The following is a 19,221-nucleotide window of genomic DNA, read 5'->3' as shown; positions in this document are numbered from 1 at the left end:
AACCCCCAAACTACCAAGCATCCTCCATGCCCATCAAACTGTATCCAACCATAAGTACCCTACAAACATGGAGCAGCTGAAAGAGATTAGAACCCCTAAGTGATAGGCCTGGGAGGCCCCAGACATTTTCACTTCTCTGGGGTCTTACCTGGGTCTGTCGCTGCTTCTTCATTCCTGGTGCTGCTGCAGCTTTTGTGGGCTCTTCTGTGTAATGGCTGTCAATTTTTCGTTTTTTTAAGCTTGTGAGAAACTTTTGGATGCAACCTAGTTTTTGGTGGCAAAAGGAAATGGTTTCTGTTGGTAAGGGAAACTAATAAGGGAGGGGGGACAGCATGTCTGCAGACACTTGCCCAAGGCTCAGCACTGGGCCTCTTTTGCCAGGGGACAACGGCTGGTTCTGGGATCTCTGGCTTGAAAGGAGTGCTCTCAGGGTGCCAGGATTTCACTGGGGGGGTGGTGAGGTGGGAGGGAAGAAGGAGGGAGGGAGGAAAAGAGAGATGGGCACTCCATTTTTAAAGAGACCCTGAAATAATGGCTTCTGTAAGAGTCCAGGCATTCAAAGAGGTGTGTTCAAGGACATAAGTACATTTGTGCCAAGGGGAATGTCTTTTATGGTAAATTAACTCCGGTTAAATTGAATATTTGTTCAAAGGGAAACTCTAGTAGTTAAAGCTGGTATTATCAGTAGCGCTTCCCCGCCCCCCTCCCCTATGACGGTGAGAAAAGGGATGCAGAGTAATGCACAATACAAAGTGATGCTTTGTGATTTTTTTAAAATTTGAGATTGTCTGAACATTTCTGAGAGAGAAATGAGTATTTATTTGTTTTAACCCTGACTGTCTCTTCATTTATTTCATCTATAAAGACGGTCAACTTTATCCCGGCTTTTCAAAAAGAAAAAATGACATACACAAAGGAAATTAACGTTGTTAGAACGCTGACGAGAGGCTCTGCGTCCAGGAGAGCAGGGAAGCTGCTCCCAGTGGTGTGTGCCCTAAAGGGTTAACTTGGGGGAGTTCTCGAAATTTCCCCAACTTTACCTGTCTTCCTAGATCCACCGCCCTCCTCTCCCAGGCCTCCTCAACTCCCCAACCCCCTTAACTCCCCAACCCCCCAGCGCCTTTCTTCTTTGGGCTCCAGGTTTACCGGGGCTGCAGCTGGTAGACTTGGCAAGCTCGCCTCATTAAGAGCGCTCTTTGAAAACGGACTGTGTTTGAGCATTTCCCTAATGAGGACAGGACGGGGTTAAAAAGTGACCATTTCATGGTTGACTTGAACCTGCCTATTTTTCTTGATGTGTCGTTGTGAAATGCTTGATGTGGATAACTCCCACTTGCTGAAGGAAAAAGTCACTGGTTCCTTCGGGTCCGCGAAGGGGAGTGAAGGGGGGAGGTGGTGGACAGAAGCCGGAGAGGTCGAGAGAGAGAGAGAAAGTTGGAGGAAAAATCGGGAGGGAGGTAAACAGGATAAGAGGAAAGGGGAATCGAGGGGAAAGCCTCGAAACACCCCAACAGCACAGTTGGAAGCGGGGGCAGCCCGCCCTGGGGCTGAGGCAGCCTAGTCCCCTTCGCGGCTCCAGCCGCCCCCTCAGCTAGGTAGACGCGGAGTCCCTGGCATTTACTTTTCCTGTCTCCATTGTCTGGACAGCCTTTGCTTCTACCTCTTTCCCACCCACTCCTTGCCGAAAAACGGAATTTGGGGGGCGGTGTGTGTGTGTGTGTGTCCGTGCGCGCCAGAGAGCGTGTGCGTGGATAGAAAGGGTGCAAGGCAAACCTCCTCCCTCAAAAGACCCGAAATCAAGTTCATTCACTCGGGGCCTGCAGCTCGCAACCAGAGTGGGGGCGGGCCCTCGGCGCCGGAGCGAAGCGGGTGCAGCAGCCTCTGCAGGGCTGTAACAGCACACGCACCCCGCTCGCGCGCGTGCCCGCCTGCCCGCCCGCCCCGCAATCCGGGGCGCGCCGCGGCCCCGCCCAGTTTACACCGCGGCGGGGAGGGAGGTGCTTTCTGCCGGCGCCCCGGACCCCAGGGGTGGGGGTGGGGATTGGGAGCGAGCCAGCGGGGCTGCAGGAGGAGGAGAGCGGAGCGGGCCGCGGGAGGAGGAGGAGGAGGGAGCAGGAGGCGGCGGTGACGGCCGCTCGGCCCGGTCCTGCCACTCCGAGCAGGGCCACGTGCATGGGGCACCCCCAGGGAGGGCGGCAAACCGCGGCGAAGCGCTGCACGCCGCTTCTGCGGAGCTGCCCCGGAGCGCAGGCTCGGCGGACCCCGCCCCCCATACGCGCCCGCGCGCCCCAACTACTTGAGCCCAAGTTCGCTCAGGCCCCCGCCTCTTCAGCCTCCCCCTCCTCCCGTCAACCGGCGGGCTTGGTGGACAGCGCCCGCCCCGGGTGCGAGAGTCGGCGCCCCAGCCTGGGCCCCGGGGCGGCCTGGGTGTGAGGGAATTTTCCATTCGTTCCTTTCTCGGGCCCGGACCCGCTCAGTGTTTCTCCCACTTGGATGTTCCCGCGGCTTAAAGAGTCCGCAGCGAGCACCGAAATACCTCTTCCAGGGCGGGTTTTCAGGGGTGTGTATGTGTGTGTGTGGTGGTGTGGGGAGGGTGTGGGACTTGCCCAAAGGGCGGAAAGAAGATCTATTTTAAAAGAAAGAAAGAAAAAAAACACCTCATGGTTTTGTTGCACTGGTATGAGACGAGAGAGAGAGGAGAGAGAGAGAGAGGGAGAGAGAGAGAGAGAGAGAGAGAGAGAGAGGCCGGAGGAGGAGGAGGAGGAGGAGGAGGAGGAGGAGGAAGGTGGGGGGCGGGGGGTGTGGAGAGGCTGGTGCAAAAGGAATGCGCGTTTGCAGGAGGAGGAGTAAAGCGATGATTGTGTAATTAAATAATAAAACAATCCTTAAGTCTGATTTGGAGAGAGCTCGAGCGGGGTCCAGAGGGTGGAACCGGTGAATTTTTCAACTTCCAAGTTTTGCAAGGAAAGAAAGCGAGAGAGAGGGAGGGGAAAAAAGAGCCCAGAGCAGAAAAGAGGAGTTTGGAGCCTAGCGGGAGAGCGCGATTTATCGTTTGGGATTTTGCAGGAGCTCGTTCCGATCTCCCTGGGCTCTGGGCGGCGGCGGCGGCGGCAGCAGCAGCGGCAGCGGCAGCAGCAGCGGCAGCAGCCTCGCTCGGCCGGGTCAGACGCGGGGCGAGGCGGGCGGCCGGGCGTGGAGGAGCCGGCGCCGGCAGCGGCGGCTGCAGCAAGGGACTGCGCGCTGGGAGCCTCTTCCGCCCGGGAGACCGGCGCTCGCGCCCCCTCCCTCACCCCGGCCTCTCCCTTCTCCCTCACCCCACCCCGCCCCCACCCCGGCCCTCTCCCGCGCGCGCCCCGCCACCCGCGCGCACTCGCTCACGCTCCCCCTCGCGCACACACATGGTCGGCTCGCGGCAAAGTTTCGCCTGCGATCGCCTCTCCGGGATCCTGCCGCAGTGCTCCGGACTGTAACCTTGAACTTTCCCAGTGCGGTGACACATTCTCTTCGCTCTCCCTCCTGCTCTCTCTCCTGCACCCCCCTCCCCGCCTTTTTTAAAAAAAGCATTTCACCACCAACCACCACCCCAATCCAATCCACACCGAACCTTTGCGCACCCCCTGGCCCCCAACAACAACTACAAAACAGAAAACAAATCCCCAAACCCAGGCGAAAGGCAGCCCACACCGGCAGCGGCGACGGCGGCGGCCTCGGCGAGCACGGCCAGCGCGCTCGGACTGCAAGAGGGTTAAAAGTGTAGATTGGATTTCACCCCGGGAAATCTAGCACGCCGAGTGAACTTGAATCTTTGGCTATTTAAGGAGGACTGGGTTTGTTGTGAAGTTGCGGTGATCCAGCGCAGAGCCCCGTCCTGATTGATCGCGTCGCGGGGCTCCGACAACTGTAAAATGAATAGATGAAATTCTTGCTTCTCGAAGATTTTCTTGGGCATCTCCGGGAAAGTGCGTTTTAAGGCGAAGTCATGATGTATTCTCCCATCTGTCTCACTCAGGTACATGTCTCGGTCGCTCTCGAGTTTTCTCTCTAGCCCGAAATGCCTTTGTTTTGTTTGGTTGCTCTAGTCTGCAGCTTTAGTTAACCTCCGCACACCCCGGTCCCTCGAAGAAGTGGCCCAGAGTTGCGGTGGGATTTGCGGTGCGGCGTGGAAGCCGACGCGCGGCCCCTAGCCTACGGCCAGTGCGCACAGCCAGCCCTGCGCCCTGGGCACGGAGAGCGGGCGCCCGCGTGCTGCCGGAGCGGCTGGGCCGGGCGAGGCCGCCGAGGGTGGGCAGGGCCCGGGCCCGCGAGGGCTAGCCCCGGGTGGCCCCGAGAGTACCTCCTTCAGCGTGCTGCCCCTGCCCAAGGTGTCCACCACCCCTCTCGTTTGATCGCGCGCGCGCTGAGGCAGACTCCGGCTTTAGAGGAGCTTTAGGGGGGACTCAGCCCTTGTAAACAACCAGTGAACTTGGGCGAGGGGACTCTAGCACGAGTCCTTGTGGGCGCCTCGACTCCGCTGCAGGCAGTGGGCGGGCGAGGAGGCAATTCGGCGGTTGTGGTCCGGGGACCCATTCCTTTGCTTAATTTGAGGATCCGAAACTCGTCCTTCGTGATCCGCACTTTGAGGTTTCCAGTGATCGCACCACGAAGGCGGTCTTGACGTTGACACCAGTTAGTTGGTTGTGGTGAAAGTGAGGGACTTTGAGAAGAACATGTTCATTTTGTGGAGACCTGTTTCTTTGACGATATTTAGGTGCAGCTGCGAAGGCAGAAAGTAATGCTGGAAAAGGAAGGACATTTAGAAAAAATTCACTTTGAAAATTGTCCTAAGACTTTAGAAACAATGTTCTGAAATAAAATACTGACTTGATACTTTCTTAAGAACAGAATTTGTACAGTTTAAAACCAGACGATCAAATGTAAAAGTGACGAGATCCAACAGACTTACCTGGGGGCAGTTTTCACTGTTGCCCAGCTTACTAACCAGCTGAGGAACTAACTAAATATGTTAGCTCAGAGTTATTCTGAAGCAGTATTTTAAACCTCTAAAGGTGTGGGACAGTCAACTTCAGCTTTTAGGAGGCAATAGCACGATTGATAATTGATAGCCATTTTCTTTGACATTCCCATAAAAACTAAACAGTTGAAGTGTCGCTTAGTCTTAGGTGTGTTACAATTTTTTAAAAATCCGATATCACCATGATGCATTTTTATAATGGACAAACAATTAAGATTTCAATTGTATGACAATTAGAAGCCATTGTGATTCAAAAGGACTGAGGCATTCATAAATTGTGAATGAAGATGAAAACAATGATAAGGCTTATTACTCAGTGATTGGATACAGTCCTGTAGCTTTTTGGCTGACACATTTTTTATTGTTTATATTTTGTTTGGCATCTGAGTATGATTAACTTAGATATCGCTATTTTCAGCAAGTAAACGTGCACTTTAATTTAACAAAACTGGAAAAATGAGTTGTTGAGCTATTTGTACTTTAAAAACTATGTATAATGACCAGTAAATATGATGATGGAACTGTTTCAGGTATAACGAATTGCCTTTAGTTGTTAAAGTTACCTTTCATATTACCCATCATCCGGATTTTTTTTTTCTCTTTCTGGTAAACTATGTCCATTTGATATTACTTTTACATTATTGAAGCAGAGTTCAAATAAAACAAGTTGAGGTAAGCTTTTCACTTTACAAAGTACGGAATCACTTATTCTCACCTGTACAGGATTGCTTTTCTATATTAATTTTTATTTCCAACATTGGCTTTTCAGAAACACTAATGCTAACGATTACATTGCATTTTTAGTTTCCTCTAAATATGTATTGAAAACTCACTAACTTTATCTTAATTTGTGTAAGTTAAAAATATTACAGCAGCAGGACATATGGAATATTAAAAGCATATACGGCATTATCATTCAGCTATCACATTAGTATTCAAGGATGCATACTTACCAACACTAATTCGTGGTGACTAATATTCTCTACTATTTTAATAATGTAAGTCTAGGTTGACTTATTAAAACTGTTTTGGGATTTAAGGCCTAAATTAGAAAAGGAATTTTAGCTTTAGAATTCTCACTTAACCAATACTGTCTATGTGACTTTGTAGGTAATGTAAGGTGTTACAAAAGTAAGGGTGCATTAACCGTGTTGCTTTAATGTCAGACCAGTAGTTTAGTTTTGTATTACAGGAGCCTAATAGCTATAGCAAAACGTTTTTTAGGATATGTAAATAAAAAATAGAGAAACAAACATTCTTAATTGGTTGAAAACTTTACAAGTGTCTCAGTTGTTGCAATAAGGTTTTAGAAATAATTTTAATTCAAAAGGTGCTACAGTTAAAGTTGATATTTAGCAAATGTTATGCAAAAATATAAGTATATCGATATAAATCAATATTTATGCATCAGTGTAAATCAGATATATGAAAAAAATTAACAACCATCAACTATGACTTAATATTTGCTTTTTCTAAAAATAATGTAAATCCTTAACAATATAACTTTCATTTGGCAAGATTGCAATGAATATTTTTTCTTTCATTGTTTTTCAAGTTCTTTAGGTACAGTTTTAAAATAGTTTATTGTTATATAGCAATGCTCCAAGAACACCTAGTGTTTACTCTTTTACCCCTATATTGGTCTAATTTTCCATCCCTTTCACGGAAACTATTGTTTCTGTAAAGAAAAATAAATATGGTTAGTGTAATTAGGACTGTTTGATTTTATATTTGAAATTTGTAACTTGTTTAGTTCAACTAAAGGAAGTTTCAACAGAAAGAATTACTGAATCTCAGTTATATTTTAATAAAAATTCTGCAAGAGCAAGGTGGCATATTATTGTAGTATAGAGCCTTTAGATCTTAGATCACATATATGCTTTGCTTTAAAAAATTAATTTTCATAATTGTTTAAAGAGATATTGTGACAACCTATTAATTGGACATTTGAATACCTTAGTCACCTTTTTGGATGAAGTTTCTGTGCTCCATATTTATGTCACTCAAAATTATTAAAAGTATCTTGCAACTTAGCATTAGAAAATAGTCACACTTAGAAGATGACACTTTTAGACATGTTAATACAGAAATGTATGTGACTTATAGCAAACCCTACTTATCTTTTTTTTTTTTGAGGCTATGTCTTCTTGTCAGTAACTGTTTCACTTGAATGGAATCCACATAATTGTAAAGCCCTGAAAGATATTTATAAGGGTACTTTGTGGACCGAGAAAGTTTGCTACTTCTGTTTATCAATTTAGAAAAAGTATGTTTTAAAATATTACTTAGCAATGTTGGCAGCAAACTGAAGGCAACTTTAGAAAAACATTGTATTGAGTGCATTTGCTGAGAAATTCCAAATTCACCCCTCAAATTGCATTTTGATTGTTTAAAGTAATTTATTAAAATTTTGAGATTTGTTATTTAATAGATGATTTGAAACTCAAAAAAATTTAATCAGAAGTATGTTTGATGTCTTTATAAGAGAAAGAAATGTCACTGAACATAGTACTTAAGGATATAAATACTTAAGAGTTACCGCATTGCTTAATATCTGTTAAAATAATATTGCATTTTTAAAACATGGCCAGGGTAAAATGAGTGAGACAAAGCTGCCCCCCATGTACTCTCTACATTCTCAAATTTTAGTTTATGGTGTATATATGTATGTTTTTTAATCATATCAATAAATCATAGTAAAAGTCAGATTATAGGAAGTGAGTTCCCAAAGCAAGTTTAAGTCCACACTTCCTTTTGAGCAGAGTTTCCTTTTGCATATATTTCTAAAGGGGATAAACAAAGTTTTTGTAGTTACAGTGAAAGCTAAAAGCATGGCATCAGAAAGTGTATGGAGATAGGGAGGTCTTATCATGGGCTGTGGTTGCTGTGAGCAGGGCTGCCTTCCCACACAAAGAACAGATTGTGGTTTAACTCTTTCCATGGCCTAGTTTAACGTGCTCACATAGTAACCGAATTGTTCAAATCTCTGCTGGAAACTACTGATCGGTTTAATGATTTCCTCTATGGCATTTGGTTATGGCTCATGCTGTGATGTAATCATCTGTATTCTGTATTGTTATGAAATTTTGATTTATACTTACTCCGCTGAAGGAACGTTTTACGGCAATATGTTAAAACACTTGATAACCGCATTATTAATTGGATGGGACATACACACCTCTTCCTTTTCTGATCTGCAAACTGCTAACATGCTGTAGTCTTCGGCATTGAAACTTTTAGTTTCATCATAAAAAATGGATTCCTAACTATTTGGAATTTTGGGGACACCTTTGTTAGAGTGTCATTAGTTGCACTTTCATCATCTTTACCTAATGGAATTCATCAGTCTGCTGATTAAATAGAATTTATTCCACGTAGTTCAGGGTGACTAACACTAGTATGTAAATTTTAACTTGGCATATGATCAGTTAGAGAAAGTTATTTTGTGGCTGAGGTGACAGTATAGTCCACATGACCAGAAAAGTGGCCTCGGTACAAGTTCTTATTTGGTTCCGATCTTGACTTATTGCACACATACAGTATGCATGAACACAATAGTAAAGTCTTTCTCTGAACAGTAATAGGCCTGAGCTTAGAAGACAGGTTTTACCTACAACAGGAAGTAATGAAACACTCACTGACTGCTTTGGAAAGTAGCTTGAAATATCTGTAGGTAAAGATTATCTGCCACTCCTCGTGACTCTCTTCCTTGAAAAAGGCTCAGATGAAACAGGAAAAATGCAGGAGCCTAAGGTAAGCCACTGAATTCAAAAGACAGGGCACTCACTATACGATCTGCACACGTGCAGATTCGCACGCACTTACATATGTGCACTCATGGTCCTGTCGGAGAATTCATATGCGTAGCAAATGAATTGTATTGATTCCACAAAAGCAGTAAGTGACCAGCAGTGCACTCCTGGTGTCACCCTGCCACCGCATACAGAGACACAAAGAATGTAAAGTTGGTGCCAAGTTGCCATTTTTCATTGTTCACCTCAGATTGATTTTTAAGGGGTTTAGAATAATTGCCATACTCATGTGATCAGTTAACAAATTAACTGAGTCTGTGGGGCTTCCGATTCTATAGGAAAAGCTGCTGTTAGAACATTCATGTAATTTTCGTTTTCAACTTTATAAACTTTTATGTAAAAATACTAGAATGTGTCTGTATGTCTCCGAGAGAGCAGGAGAGTGTGAGTGAGTTGTGAGAGTGTGTGTGTGTGTGTGTGTGTGTGTGTGTGTGTGTGTGTTGGGGGCTACTGTTGGCAGTGGAGGGAGCGACTGCATTGCTTAAAGTATGGAAACCTTCTGTTCAGGACACTGATACGACAAGCTGTGTCCTTTGCCCACTTTCCCTTACTGTATACCGGTTTCTCTAGTTACCACTCTTGGAATGGTGCTGTTTCAGTGTTGGAATGTTGGACGTTTGATAAGAAAATGGATCAAGTTTAATGGCGCATGCTCTTTGTGCCACCAGCAGCCTCTTGCTGAGAGCATGCTCCAAAAGCGGGAACTGTGTGGCATTACACTGAGCATCTATATGCTTTGTGTTTCTGTGCCACAGAGAAGAGAAATGAACTGTGGCATCGCTCCTGCCTTCTGAACAGCTCTGCTCCGATTAAAAAAAAAAAAAAATCTCACTGTGTTCTTTGTAAAATGGTACTGCGTAGTGTTAGTTGGTCAATCAAATATTTAAATATTAAATTAGGTGCCAAGCACCTTGGTTACTTATGTTTTTAAAGAATGTAGGATGCATGGGAATGAGGGGGATGGGGCCAGAGTGGAAATTCAAATATAAATCTTGTTTTCTTTTTAGGAGGGAGAATCAACCTGTGAGTTTTGGTGGAAAAGGGGCAGCTGGGCATAATTTATTTTCTCCTTGTTCTACTATTTTGATCATTTTAAATAAGAGTGATATTTTTCTGCAGAACTTTTTGTTGCTGAATTGGGAATGGATTGTGGTCTTTTTATTTTAGCTTAGTTTATTTTTGAGCCTTTAAAACTAAACTGACCATGTATGTCTTCTTTTCCCCCATCTCATTTTCCACAGGATGAATTTCACCCATTCATCGAGGCACTACTTCCACATGTCCGTGCAATCGCCTATACTTGGTTCAACCTGCAGGCTCGAAAACGCAAGTACTTTAAAAAGCATGAGAAGCGAATGTCAAAAGATGAAGAAAGAGCAGTCAAAGATGAGCTTCTCAGCGAAAAGCCTGAAATCAAACAGAAGTGGGCATCCAGGCTCCTGGCCAAACTGCGCAAAGATATCCGCCAGGAGTACCGAGAGGACTTTGTGCTCACCGTGACTGGCAAGAAGCACCCGTGCTGTGTCTTATCCAATCCTGACCAGAAGGGTAAGATTAGGAGAATCGACTGCCTGCGACAGGCAGACAAAGTCTGGCGTCTGGATCTAGTCATGGTGATCCTGTTCAAAGGCATCCCCTTGGAAAGTACCGATGGAGAACGGCTCATGAAATCCCCACATTGCACAAACCCAGCACTTTGTGTCCAGCCACATCATATCACAGTATCAGTTAAGGAGCTTGATTTGTTTTTGGCATACTACGTGCAGGAGCAAGGTAGGAGCAGCTTGTTCTTTCTTCTAGCACCGCAAACACTGCCCACAAACCAGTGTACGGAATATCTGGCTTGAGTTAGATGGTCCTCGCGGCCCCTAGATCTCCTTCTTCACCTACTCTGGGTCGGGTGGCATCCACGTAGATGTCCAACTGCCATGTGCATGCCATGGGAATAGCTGTGGAGCTTTCATACCTGGATAGGTGTGGGTATTTAAAGAAAGACCACAAAGAGATATGTTTTCAAATGTCTTTGAAATAATCTACTTCAGAATAGTCTGAAAAATATGGTGTATTACACTTCACTGTTTTATCCTGGGCTACCTTCTTTGCATCTACTCATCTTTTCTCAGTTTGCAAATGTAACTTTGTTTATGAATAGTCAAACCACTCTTTCATAATCTTTGTGTTAGCCTCATCACTAACGAGGGAGATGAACTTTGTTCACGAATCTAGTACTATTGCACTGAAAATAGAATTAACATTTCCTATTACAAAATGCTTAAGAGAGCCAATATCAGAGAGTATATCGTTGTAGATGTAGATTTATTTAATTTAAATATTTCTATTTCTATCAGTACCTAATTTTGATTGTATAATATTCACTGTAGATGAAATGATTATAGTGCTTGTTTAATTTATATTATAATATTTCCCCATAATGACTTGGGAACACTTAATATTGTCAGTTACTTAAATGTAAATCATAAAACCTACCGAGGAGAAAAGTCACAGTTCTCCTTATAGAACAAAAACAGAAAGTGGACTAGTTCTACTGGTTTAAAATAAATCTCGAAAAGAATGCAGGAACCACATACCATACCTATTTAAAAAAAAAATGCTCGATAAACAGAGTGGGATAAATGTTGCCTGAATAATTCAAAAATAGGTGATATTTTTGCTGAGTGTATTTTGAGTTGATGAAATGTTTCTTTATTCTTTTTATTTTTCTTAATGTATTTTCCTTAAGTAGGTGAGAATTTCTTTTCTTCAAATCAATGTGTCAGGATATAGATGTCCTTGTATTAGCAACAGTCCATAGTAAAACATCATTTTAAAAAACAGCATACCAAAAGTGGACTGAAGTTTGATCTGCCACAGATGGTGGGTTATTTCTTAACTTGGCCTGGCGGTAGGGAAAATGGCCTATAGATAGCCAGGTGGCAGGCGGTCGGTTATCTGATGTCTGTTATACAAATGTGAGATTTAATAAATTGGTATGAACTTTATTATCATCCGAAAGATAAAATACCAAAATTACTCTTTGACTCAGAAATCTAGGTAACTTACTATGTGCTTTTTGTCTTTACATTTCCTCGATACAGTTTTAGAGAGATGCTTAAATGTCATTTAACTATTTTTTAGTTTGATTTTAAATAATGGTGCTGGACATCATGCTTTTGGAAATACTGCTTTTTTAAAAAAATGAAACCATTACATTTATTATTTCCATGCATTTACGAATTGAAGTCCAAGTAATGATGGTTTGGGTAAAAATATATTTTTGCCCTGTGTGTCCTAAAATTAAAGCTCATTAACACATGGCACTTAATTTGATTGACAGCTGTCTAGGAGATGACATTTTAAGGTGGGCTGTATATATGTGTTGGATTGACTGTAAGTGTGTCGTAACTGTGTTGTGAAAAGTCAAGGCTAGAAGTAAAGTTTTAAAAAGTGGGTCATGTAACTTTTTAGTGCAGGGTAGGGAAGGTTTGCAAGCACTTCACTGCTGCTCACATTTTAACTTGCTTGAAGGCTAGTCCTTGAGGTGTGCACACATGTACATTCACTCCCAGGGCAGGCAGCCAACTCTCTTGGTTGATGAATTGACAATAAAGAACATATCCTTTGGATTTGTGAAGATAGATTGAAGAAAGAAAAATGCACAAATGCCTTCTGCATTGCACCATCAGTCATGATAATTGTAAAGTTTTAAGCAATTCTTGGAGACCATGTTTTCAGCTAAAATATTGATTTTGTTGTTGTTTTGCGTCTCTATCATAAAAACCTTTCATTATTTTATCTTGTGCATCTAATTTGTATCTTCTGTTACCTGCCAGTGCCTCATCTCTTCTTAACATCTATTGGCTCTTTCTTTGAAAAAGTCACATCGAGATGCTTTTGTGTTTTCCCTTTTTCAAAATATATGTCAAATATAGGCTATGTTATTTTTCAGTGCAATTGATTGAAGAAGGCATCTTAAAAGATAAGTCTGGAATCAGAGGGCCGCATAGCTCCCATAATGACTTTTTATTTCTCCTCTAGTGGTAGATGAAAACTCACTTAAGTCTGTTTTATAAATCAGGTAAAGAAGTATAAAGAAAAACATGAAACAAAAATCGGAGAAGAAAAATGTTATATTTGCAACAGAATGAGCAACAAAATTATCTTTCCCCTTTTTTTCTTTCTCACCCCACTTCTAAACGACTGGGAGGAAAACATGAGAAAGAACAGAGAGAATGCCAAAGATGGTTGCCACTGGCATCAGGATTGGCATCAGACCCTCTTTGTTTAGCTCAGGATGCCTGTGATTTGTTAGTTGGCATCCGCATTGCAGTGTGGAGTGATGTTACAATATATTGACAATTTCCAGATCTAGAAATGTCAGTAGTCTTCTTGGTTATTTATACAAGATCACAAACTGCATCTCTTCTGGAGGATGAAATAAAGACCAACATATAATAAACTTCCATTGTTGACCAACTTCCTATGCTTTTCTTTTTCCCTCTTTCTCTTTTGGTTCAACCCACACTTCTTTTTTTTCCCCCTTCGTGCCCAGCAGCCTCTTCTTTTTTGAAATGTGGAAAGAGTTACTAGAGCTTTGACATGAGCTGTGGTGTTACATCTGCATCTGATATGGCTTGGGGAAAAAATTATGCATTTTGAAATCATTTTTGATATATAGTTCATTAGACTTTTGCATGGCATGGCCACGGAATAGTATTTTCTTTAAAGCTAAATGCCTTTGTTATTCCGCTTCGTCTATGCATATAGCCTGGTTGGCCACAATTCAGTCCATTTTTCTATTTCTCTACATTAGTAAAGGGTCATATTTGATGTAGGCATTTATAAAATTATGTAAACCCCCACCCACACTTTACCTAAAATACACACATCATTTGGAAGTAACTGTGTTTAAATCCATAAAATCATTTGACGTTATTGATTCAGAGGGCTGCGCTTCAGCTGTTTCGTTGCTACAAGAACCGCCATTTTGTTTGTGAAGTGCCAGGCGAGGGGGAAAAAAAAGGCAGACACTGTGCTTGATGCCAATAATGGTTGCCAGTGGCACCGAGGTTGGCATCAGACCCTCTTTGTCTAGTTGCTGAATGCCTTTGATTCGTTGGTTGGCATCCGCATTGCAGTGGGCACACTGGAAAGTTTTTGACAATCTCTGAATGAAAGCTGCTTGCTTGTTTGCTGCAGCAAACCTTAGCTAATACAAAACCCTTCCTTTTTCTTTTTTCTTTTTTAAGTTTTTATTTTTTAAGACTGTGACAGATTAAAGAAAAAAAAATAGCTCTAAAGTGGCCTCCATTTTCCCAAAAGATATTAAAGATATCCAATGATTCTTGGGCAGGTGGTACCTGTTTCCCATATTGTCTTTGTTATTGCAGTCTTGAAAGCAAAGCAAAGCAAAACAAAACAAAAAGCAGGCAAGCCTTGCACAGCACACCTTCCTGGGACAGAAGTGTACTATGCGATGCGTGGCGTGCTATGAGAAGGCTGTGGAGGACTAGCCAAATGTAGTGATCTGTAACTCATTCAGCATGACTGACTACTGCTTTCAGTACATCACTGCTATTTCTTAGGCAATGTTTGGTTCCCTCAGTTTCCACACTTCCAAATTTTATAGTAACATGTTGAGAGGACCTTACTTTTCTTTCTAGTTAGTAATGTGCAACAATGTAAATGTTAAAAAAAAAAAAAAGAGAAAACCTTAATGAGGAAACCTGCGTGTAAGGTCTGATATAAATCATTCATTCCGGAATGTCTCAATTCTGCATCAAAATGTTGCCAAATTCTCAGTGCACAATTGTGCACACCAGGAAAAGCGACCAAAAAGCTAACATAATTTTGCTTGAAGTTTCTTAGATAGTTAGCATTAATATTGCTTTCTGGTTAACTACCATTATCTTGTTAATTAATAAGAAGGATTAGCCAAAGGGCTGCACAGAAGGAAGTCTCGCCTATGGGAGGGAGGCCTGGAATTGCCAGGCTGTGTCTTGTCTGAAGGGACAAAAAAGCAGGGTGGGGTAGGGTAGTGGGGTCTGGGCTTTCTCTGAAGCAGGGAAGGGTTCTGAAGAAAGAGAGAGGTCACAACACATCAAGAAGTTTAAGATCTCAAGAGACAGTAACTGTTGTCATGAATTTAGCAGATTAGAGTTTAAACTAAGTCAGCCTAACTGATGTTTGGACTGAACTTTGCACTATCATTACACATGTTTTGGAATGCTAAAGAGAGTCCAGGAACGGCATGTCTCTTATGAAAGAGGACTTTCCTTCAGCCTTGTGGCACCCTTAAAATTGTGATCCATTGTTAGATGGCAACTTTTGTTGTTTCATTGTTAAATATTATGATTCTTAAAGTACATTTTGAAGTTGTGAAAAACGTGACTTGTTTACCGGGAAGTTGTAATCATTATTATTATTTTTGAAATAGAGTCCTTCCTGGTTGTCACGTACCATTACTGAGGAAGCAAATGCTAAGAATTATTTCCCTCTTTTAGTTACTGACTTTTAGGATCCTTTTGGGTAACAATTATTTCTTTATGAAAAGCTTAACTAGATAATTGTTTTCAAGTTGGCAGCATATTTTAACATTTTAATAAATTTCACTTCATTTGCAGGTATTTCCCATTATGGGGAAAACGAAGCTTTCCTAATTTGTTAAAATGAGGCTGCTCTGTAGGATGATTTGGTATGCTGGCGTTGTGAAATGCTGAGGGAGCATCAAGTCTGTAAGCATGTTTGATTTAGGGGAACACTGTTAAGTTTTCCCATCTAGCATCCTGTCCTTGACTGAACTCATGAACTCTAGTGCTCATTTGTTTGCATTCTGGCTTACACACAGTTCACCAGATAAAGAAGGGCTCTTATTGGCATGTCTTGCTCCTCGGCTTAATGAGACCTTTGTGGGAACATATATTGTCAGATAAGATACTTAGCAATTTTCTCACTGATAAGAAGAAAACACAGTCTTAGGGGCCAAAAGTTCGCCCTCTATTCCATAATGTCCCTGCCATAAGAGAGCTTGGCTAGACAATTCAAGAGTTAAACTCTGAAGCCCCACTTGCCAGCTGGGAAAGCTTGGCATCTGTGTTCTGATATGGCATACTAAGCTCTTGCATTGCTGTTAATATGATCTCACTTTTCAAAGGGAAAGGACAGAGAGAGAGAGAGAGAGAGAGAGAGATCCTTTGTTATATCAATTATGATTTTCAAATAGTTAAAAAATATATAGTGACCCACTTCTTGGAGGCAGCAAAGGTTGGTAAAATATTCTACTTACAGCATTAGGCATCCCTACTCACTTATATACAGCACTACACATTTTGTTATAAAAAATATTCATCTAGATAATGTGTTTGGATTTAAAAATTTAGTGTAGTATGCCTCTTGTGTGGTAAAATAACAACATATGTAAAAGAAGCGAAATGATGTGCATTATTCAGGAATAATGGTAATTTGGGGGGGTTGAGTTGCAGTGACAGGAGATGATGGTTGGGTCTCCCAAAAGGTGGCTCCCTCCCTGCGAGTGTGTAACTGGAGACTTAGAGCCTTTCAGGGAGGCCACCTATCACCACTGCTTTAGTTCTTTAAAGTTTCTGTTTTAAAAAGTAATATATTGGAAGTATATCTATACATAGTTATATAGATTTGGTAGGATTTTTTATTTACTTGTTTTTCCCTAAATTTGGGATTTAGGAGGAAACTGCCAAAAGGAAATGAAAGTTTTAATCCTCCATTAACTTTTTCCTTTTAAATTTGGCACTGTGATTTGAAACAACAATCCAAGACATCTGACTTAGTAAAGTCTTTCTCCTCATAAAATTTCATTATGCTTGATTGGATGGAAAACCTAGACCAGTGGGCTTAAAAAAAAACAAAAACAAACTCTTTTATAAAAAATCTCTTACTCTTGCCCTCTGCCAACTAGTTGGAATTTCAGTACCTGAAAAGGGAGGGACCCAATAGGAGGCCAAGTCAGAATTCTCTGGAATTCTTAAAGTTGAGATAAGTAAGTTTTCATTTCTGTCATCCCAGTGGCTTACATGATAACTGACTTTATAATCAAAGGAATAATTATTGCTTTGTGTGGAGCTTAAGGTTTGGAGAGAGTGGAAATAGCATATGAAACACTTATTAAAATAGAGACCTCTCAAATATCTGAAAATTATGGGCAGAGGCAAGGGTGATCCCTTGCTCTGACTGAAACTATTTTTTTAAAATTACAATTTATTGGGGTGTCTATTGTTAGTAAAGTTACATTGATTTTTTGGGTACCAGTTTCTCTTCATTCAACTTTGTGAAAGAATAGCATTGCTAGTTAGCAGCTGATGAAAGTAGAACTCGTGACACTTGAGGGTTTTTTTCAGTGTATGTGCTGTGGCAGAGCAGACGATTAGCCAACATAATGTTCAAAGCAAAGTTTTCCAACTTTTTTTTCCTCCATCCTTGTGGAGGAGGAATAATTTTAGAAATCTCAAGGACTGGTGGTTCTGCGATCGGAAACTGGAGTTATTACAGCCGCATGCCTCAGTGCCAAGCATAGCAAGAGGGGAGCTTCCTCTCAATCATGCTCACTTTTCTGTGGCAACGTGGTATGTCGTCTCATTTTAAAGTACATTCTTGGGGCCTTGAACTCTATTTTTGTGATGTGGTTAATTAACTGAATTCAGTTGTTAGGATTTGGCATAGAGAACAAATCATCCAACTGCAGAGAACTTGTGAAAAGTAAGTGCGTGTAGTGAGGAGTGAGTCTGCGGGATTAGCTTGTATTAGACTGAACATTACAGGATGTGAGGCTAATGGGACTTGAATGGTTGGGCTTTTGGGTTGTTATATTATTCAGAAAATTGGAAGAAATGGCTACCAATTAACCAATGAGGTGGAAAGACCTTGAGGCTGAATAGAAGGCCACATTAAAACACACACACACACACACACACACACACACACACACACACAACACCCCCAAATCCTAAACATTTACATGAAGCCATGTTCTAGGATGGGAATGCAAACTGTTCTTATGCATAAATATCTTGTTTATAATAAAACCCTCAGATACACATATTCTCTGTTTATGATGATAGTTAAACAGGCAGCATTGATGAATCACAGACAAATTAAAGGACTCTGAATAAGGACTATATAATTGAAAATATGGGGTGATGGATGAAGTAATTTTACTAGCTGAGAGTTGCCTGGAGGTTGTATATTTCCAGAGTCCCATTTTAAGGCAGCTTGGAGCATGTAGTAAGTTATGGATGAAGCAGAAATCACTTGAAAATGGGATTTGTTTAAGCAAGTCCAAAAAAAAAAAAATATCAGACTTGCCTTTCAAAGAAAATTCTTTAATCCACATACATGCAGTTTTAAAATTCTGGTTAGTTTCAACTCCATTTCTCAAAATAGAAAATTAAATAAATAATATTCAAGTGAATTTTAAAATACATGTGTCTCCCACAAACTACACAAAAGCATCGAACAAGCATCAGTTACTATTATGACACTAATGTATATTCAGCTGCTGAGTGAAGCTGAAGACTTTTTTTAAAACTTGATTTTTCAAAACTCAGATTGAAAAAAAAACAGAGAAATGTATTGCTGTTAACAGGTAGAGTTAGGACAAAAATCTAATAATGAGCGCAGATGTTAAAGTTTGCAGGAGGATGTATTCTGTAATTCGTGTGAGTAGAGGATTACATTTATGCCTATGATAATAGCACAAGTATGTCAGTATGAAGACTGTACCCCTCTATCAGTGAATTCTGAAGTGTGAAAAATGTTCCTGCTTAGGACAACTTGTATTTTATTATTCTGACATCTGCAGTTTCTGGATGGATTACCTTAAATTTGCTATGCTATGTTAAAAGCCTTGTTTTATGAGGTCGGTCTCAGCTTCTGGCCTTGGTGTCAGGAACCCTGCTACGTGATGCAACTTGCCTTGTTAGGTTTAATTGACCAAAGCTGATGTGTTAAAACAATTCATTTGTGCTGTAACTTATGCCCTGGCTAAGTTGCTACCTGAATCCTTTGACCTTGACTTGTCTGGGTCATGAAATGGCTGCAAGCTGTTTGACCTTTCTATTGTGTTGTAATGTCACTGTTTCCTCTTATTCTTTTATGGTAATAGCTGACAAAAAGCCCCAGCCCTGACTTTACACCCCAGTGGATTCAAGGCGTCCCTAGGCAGTAGCTACGTCTTCTGTTTGACATGGTCTGGCTGTAGAAGTGACTTTCTTTTGTTTGCTGACAGTGATGGGGACAAATTCGCGGCCCTCCTTGCTCCAGGAGGTGGGGGGATAGTATTCTGGCATTTGGAGGCATTTGGATTTCTTCTGCTTAGATGTTAAGTTTCCGTGGTTTATAATGATGCATATCACGATTTCCTTTTCCCCA

General features: G+C 41.8%; 1 protein-coding gene and 1 long non-coding RNA gene across 13 annotated transcripts in view; one reads left to right on the top strand and one right to left on the bottom strand.

Moving 5' to 3' along the window:
- The window catches only part of LOC141571115 (uncharacterized), a 40,120-nt gene extending 39,057 nt beyond the window's left edge, over positions 1-1,063 (bottom strand). The window contains exon 1 of the long non-coding RNA XR_012495711.2: positions 149-1,063. This is a non-coding gene — a long non-coding RNA (uncharacterized LOC141571115). The remainder of the gene's footprint in view (positions 1-148) is intronic.
- NFIB (nuclear factor I B) overlaps positions 1-19,221 on the top strand; it is a 422,874-nt gene that overhangs the window by 201,437 nt on the left and 202,216 nt on the right. For 6 of the 12 annotated variants that reach the window (XM_074330381.2, XM_074330380.2, XM_074330385.2 and 3 more), the window contains exon 2: positions 10,065-10,596. In XM_074330381.2, the coding sequence (XP_074186482.1) occupies positions 10,065-10,596 (532 nt within the window). Of the gene's footprint in view, positions 1-2,827; positions 4,010-9,556; positions 9,674-10,064; positions 10,597-19,221 lie in introns of those variants that run through there. The other 6 variants (XM_019739151.3, XM_019739147.3, XM_019739146.3 and 3 more) reach the window with 5 other exon arrangements.

This window comes from Rhinolophus sinicus, chromosome 16, assembly GCF_057876585.1.
Source record: "Rhinolophus sinicus isolate RSI-liver-muscle chromosome 16, RSI-T2T, whole genome shotgun sequence".
Lineage (NCBI taxonomy): Eukaryota > Metazoa > Chordata > Mammalia > Chiroptera > Rhinolophidae > Rhinolophus > Rhinolophus sinicus.
The sequence above is the reverse complement of the archived record's forward strand: the minus strand, read 5'-3'. Positions and strand labels throughout refer to the sequence as shown.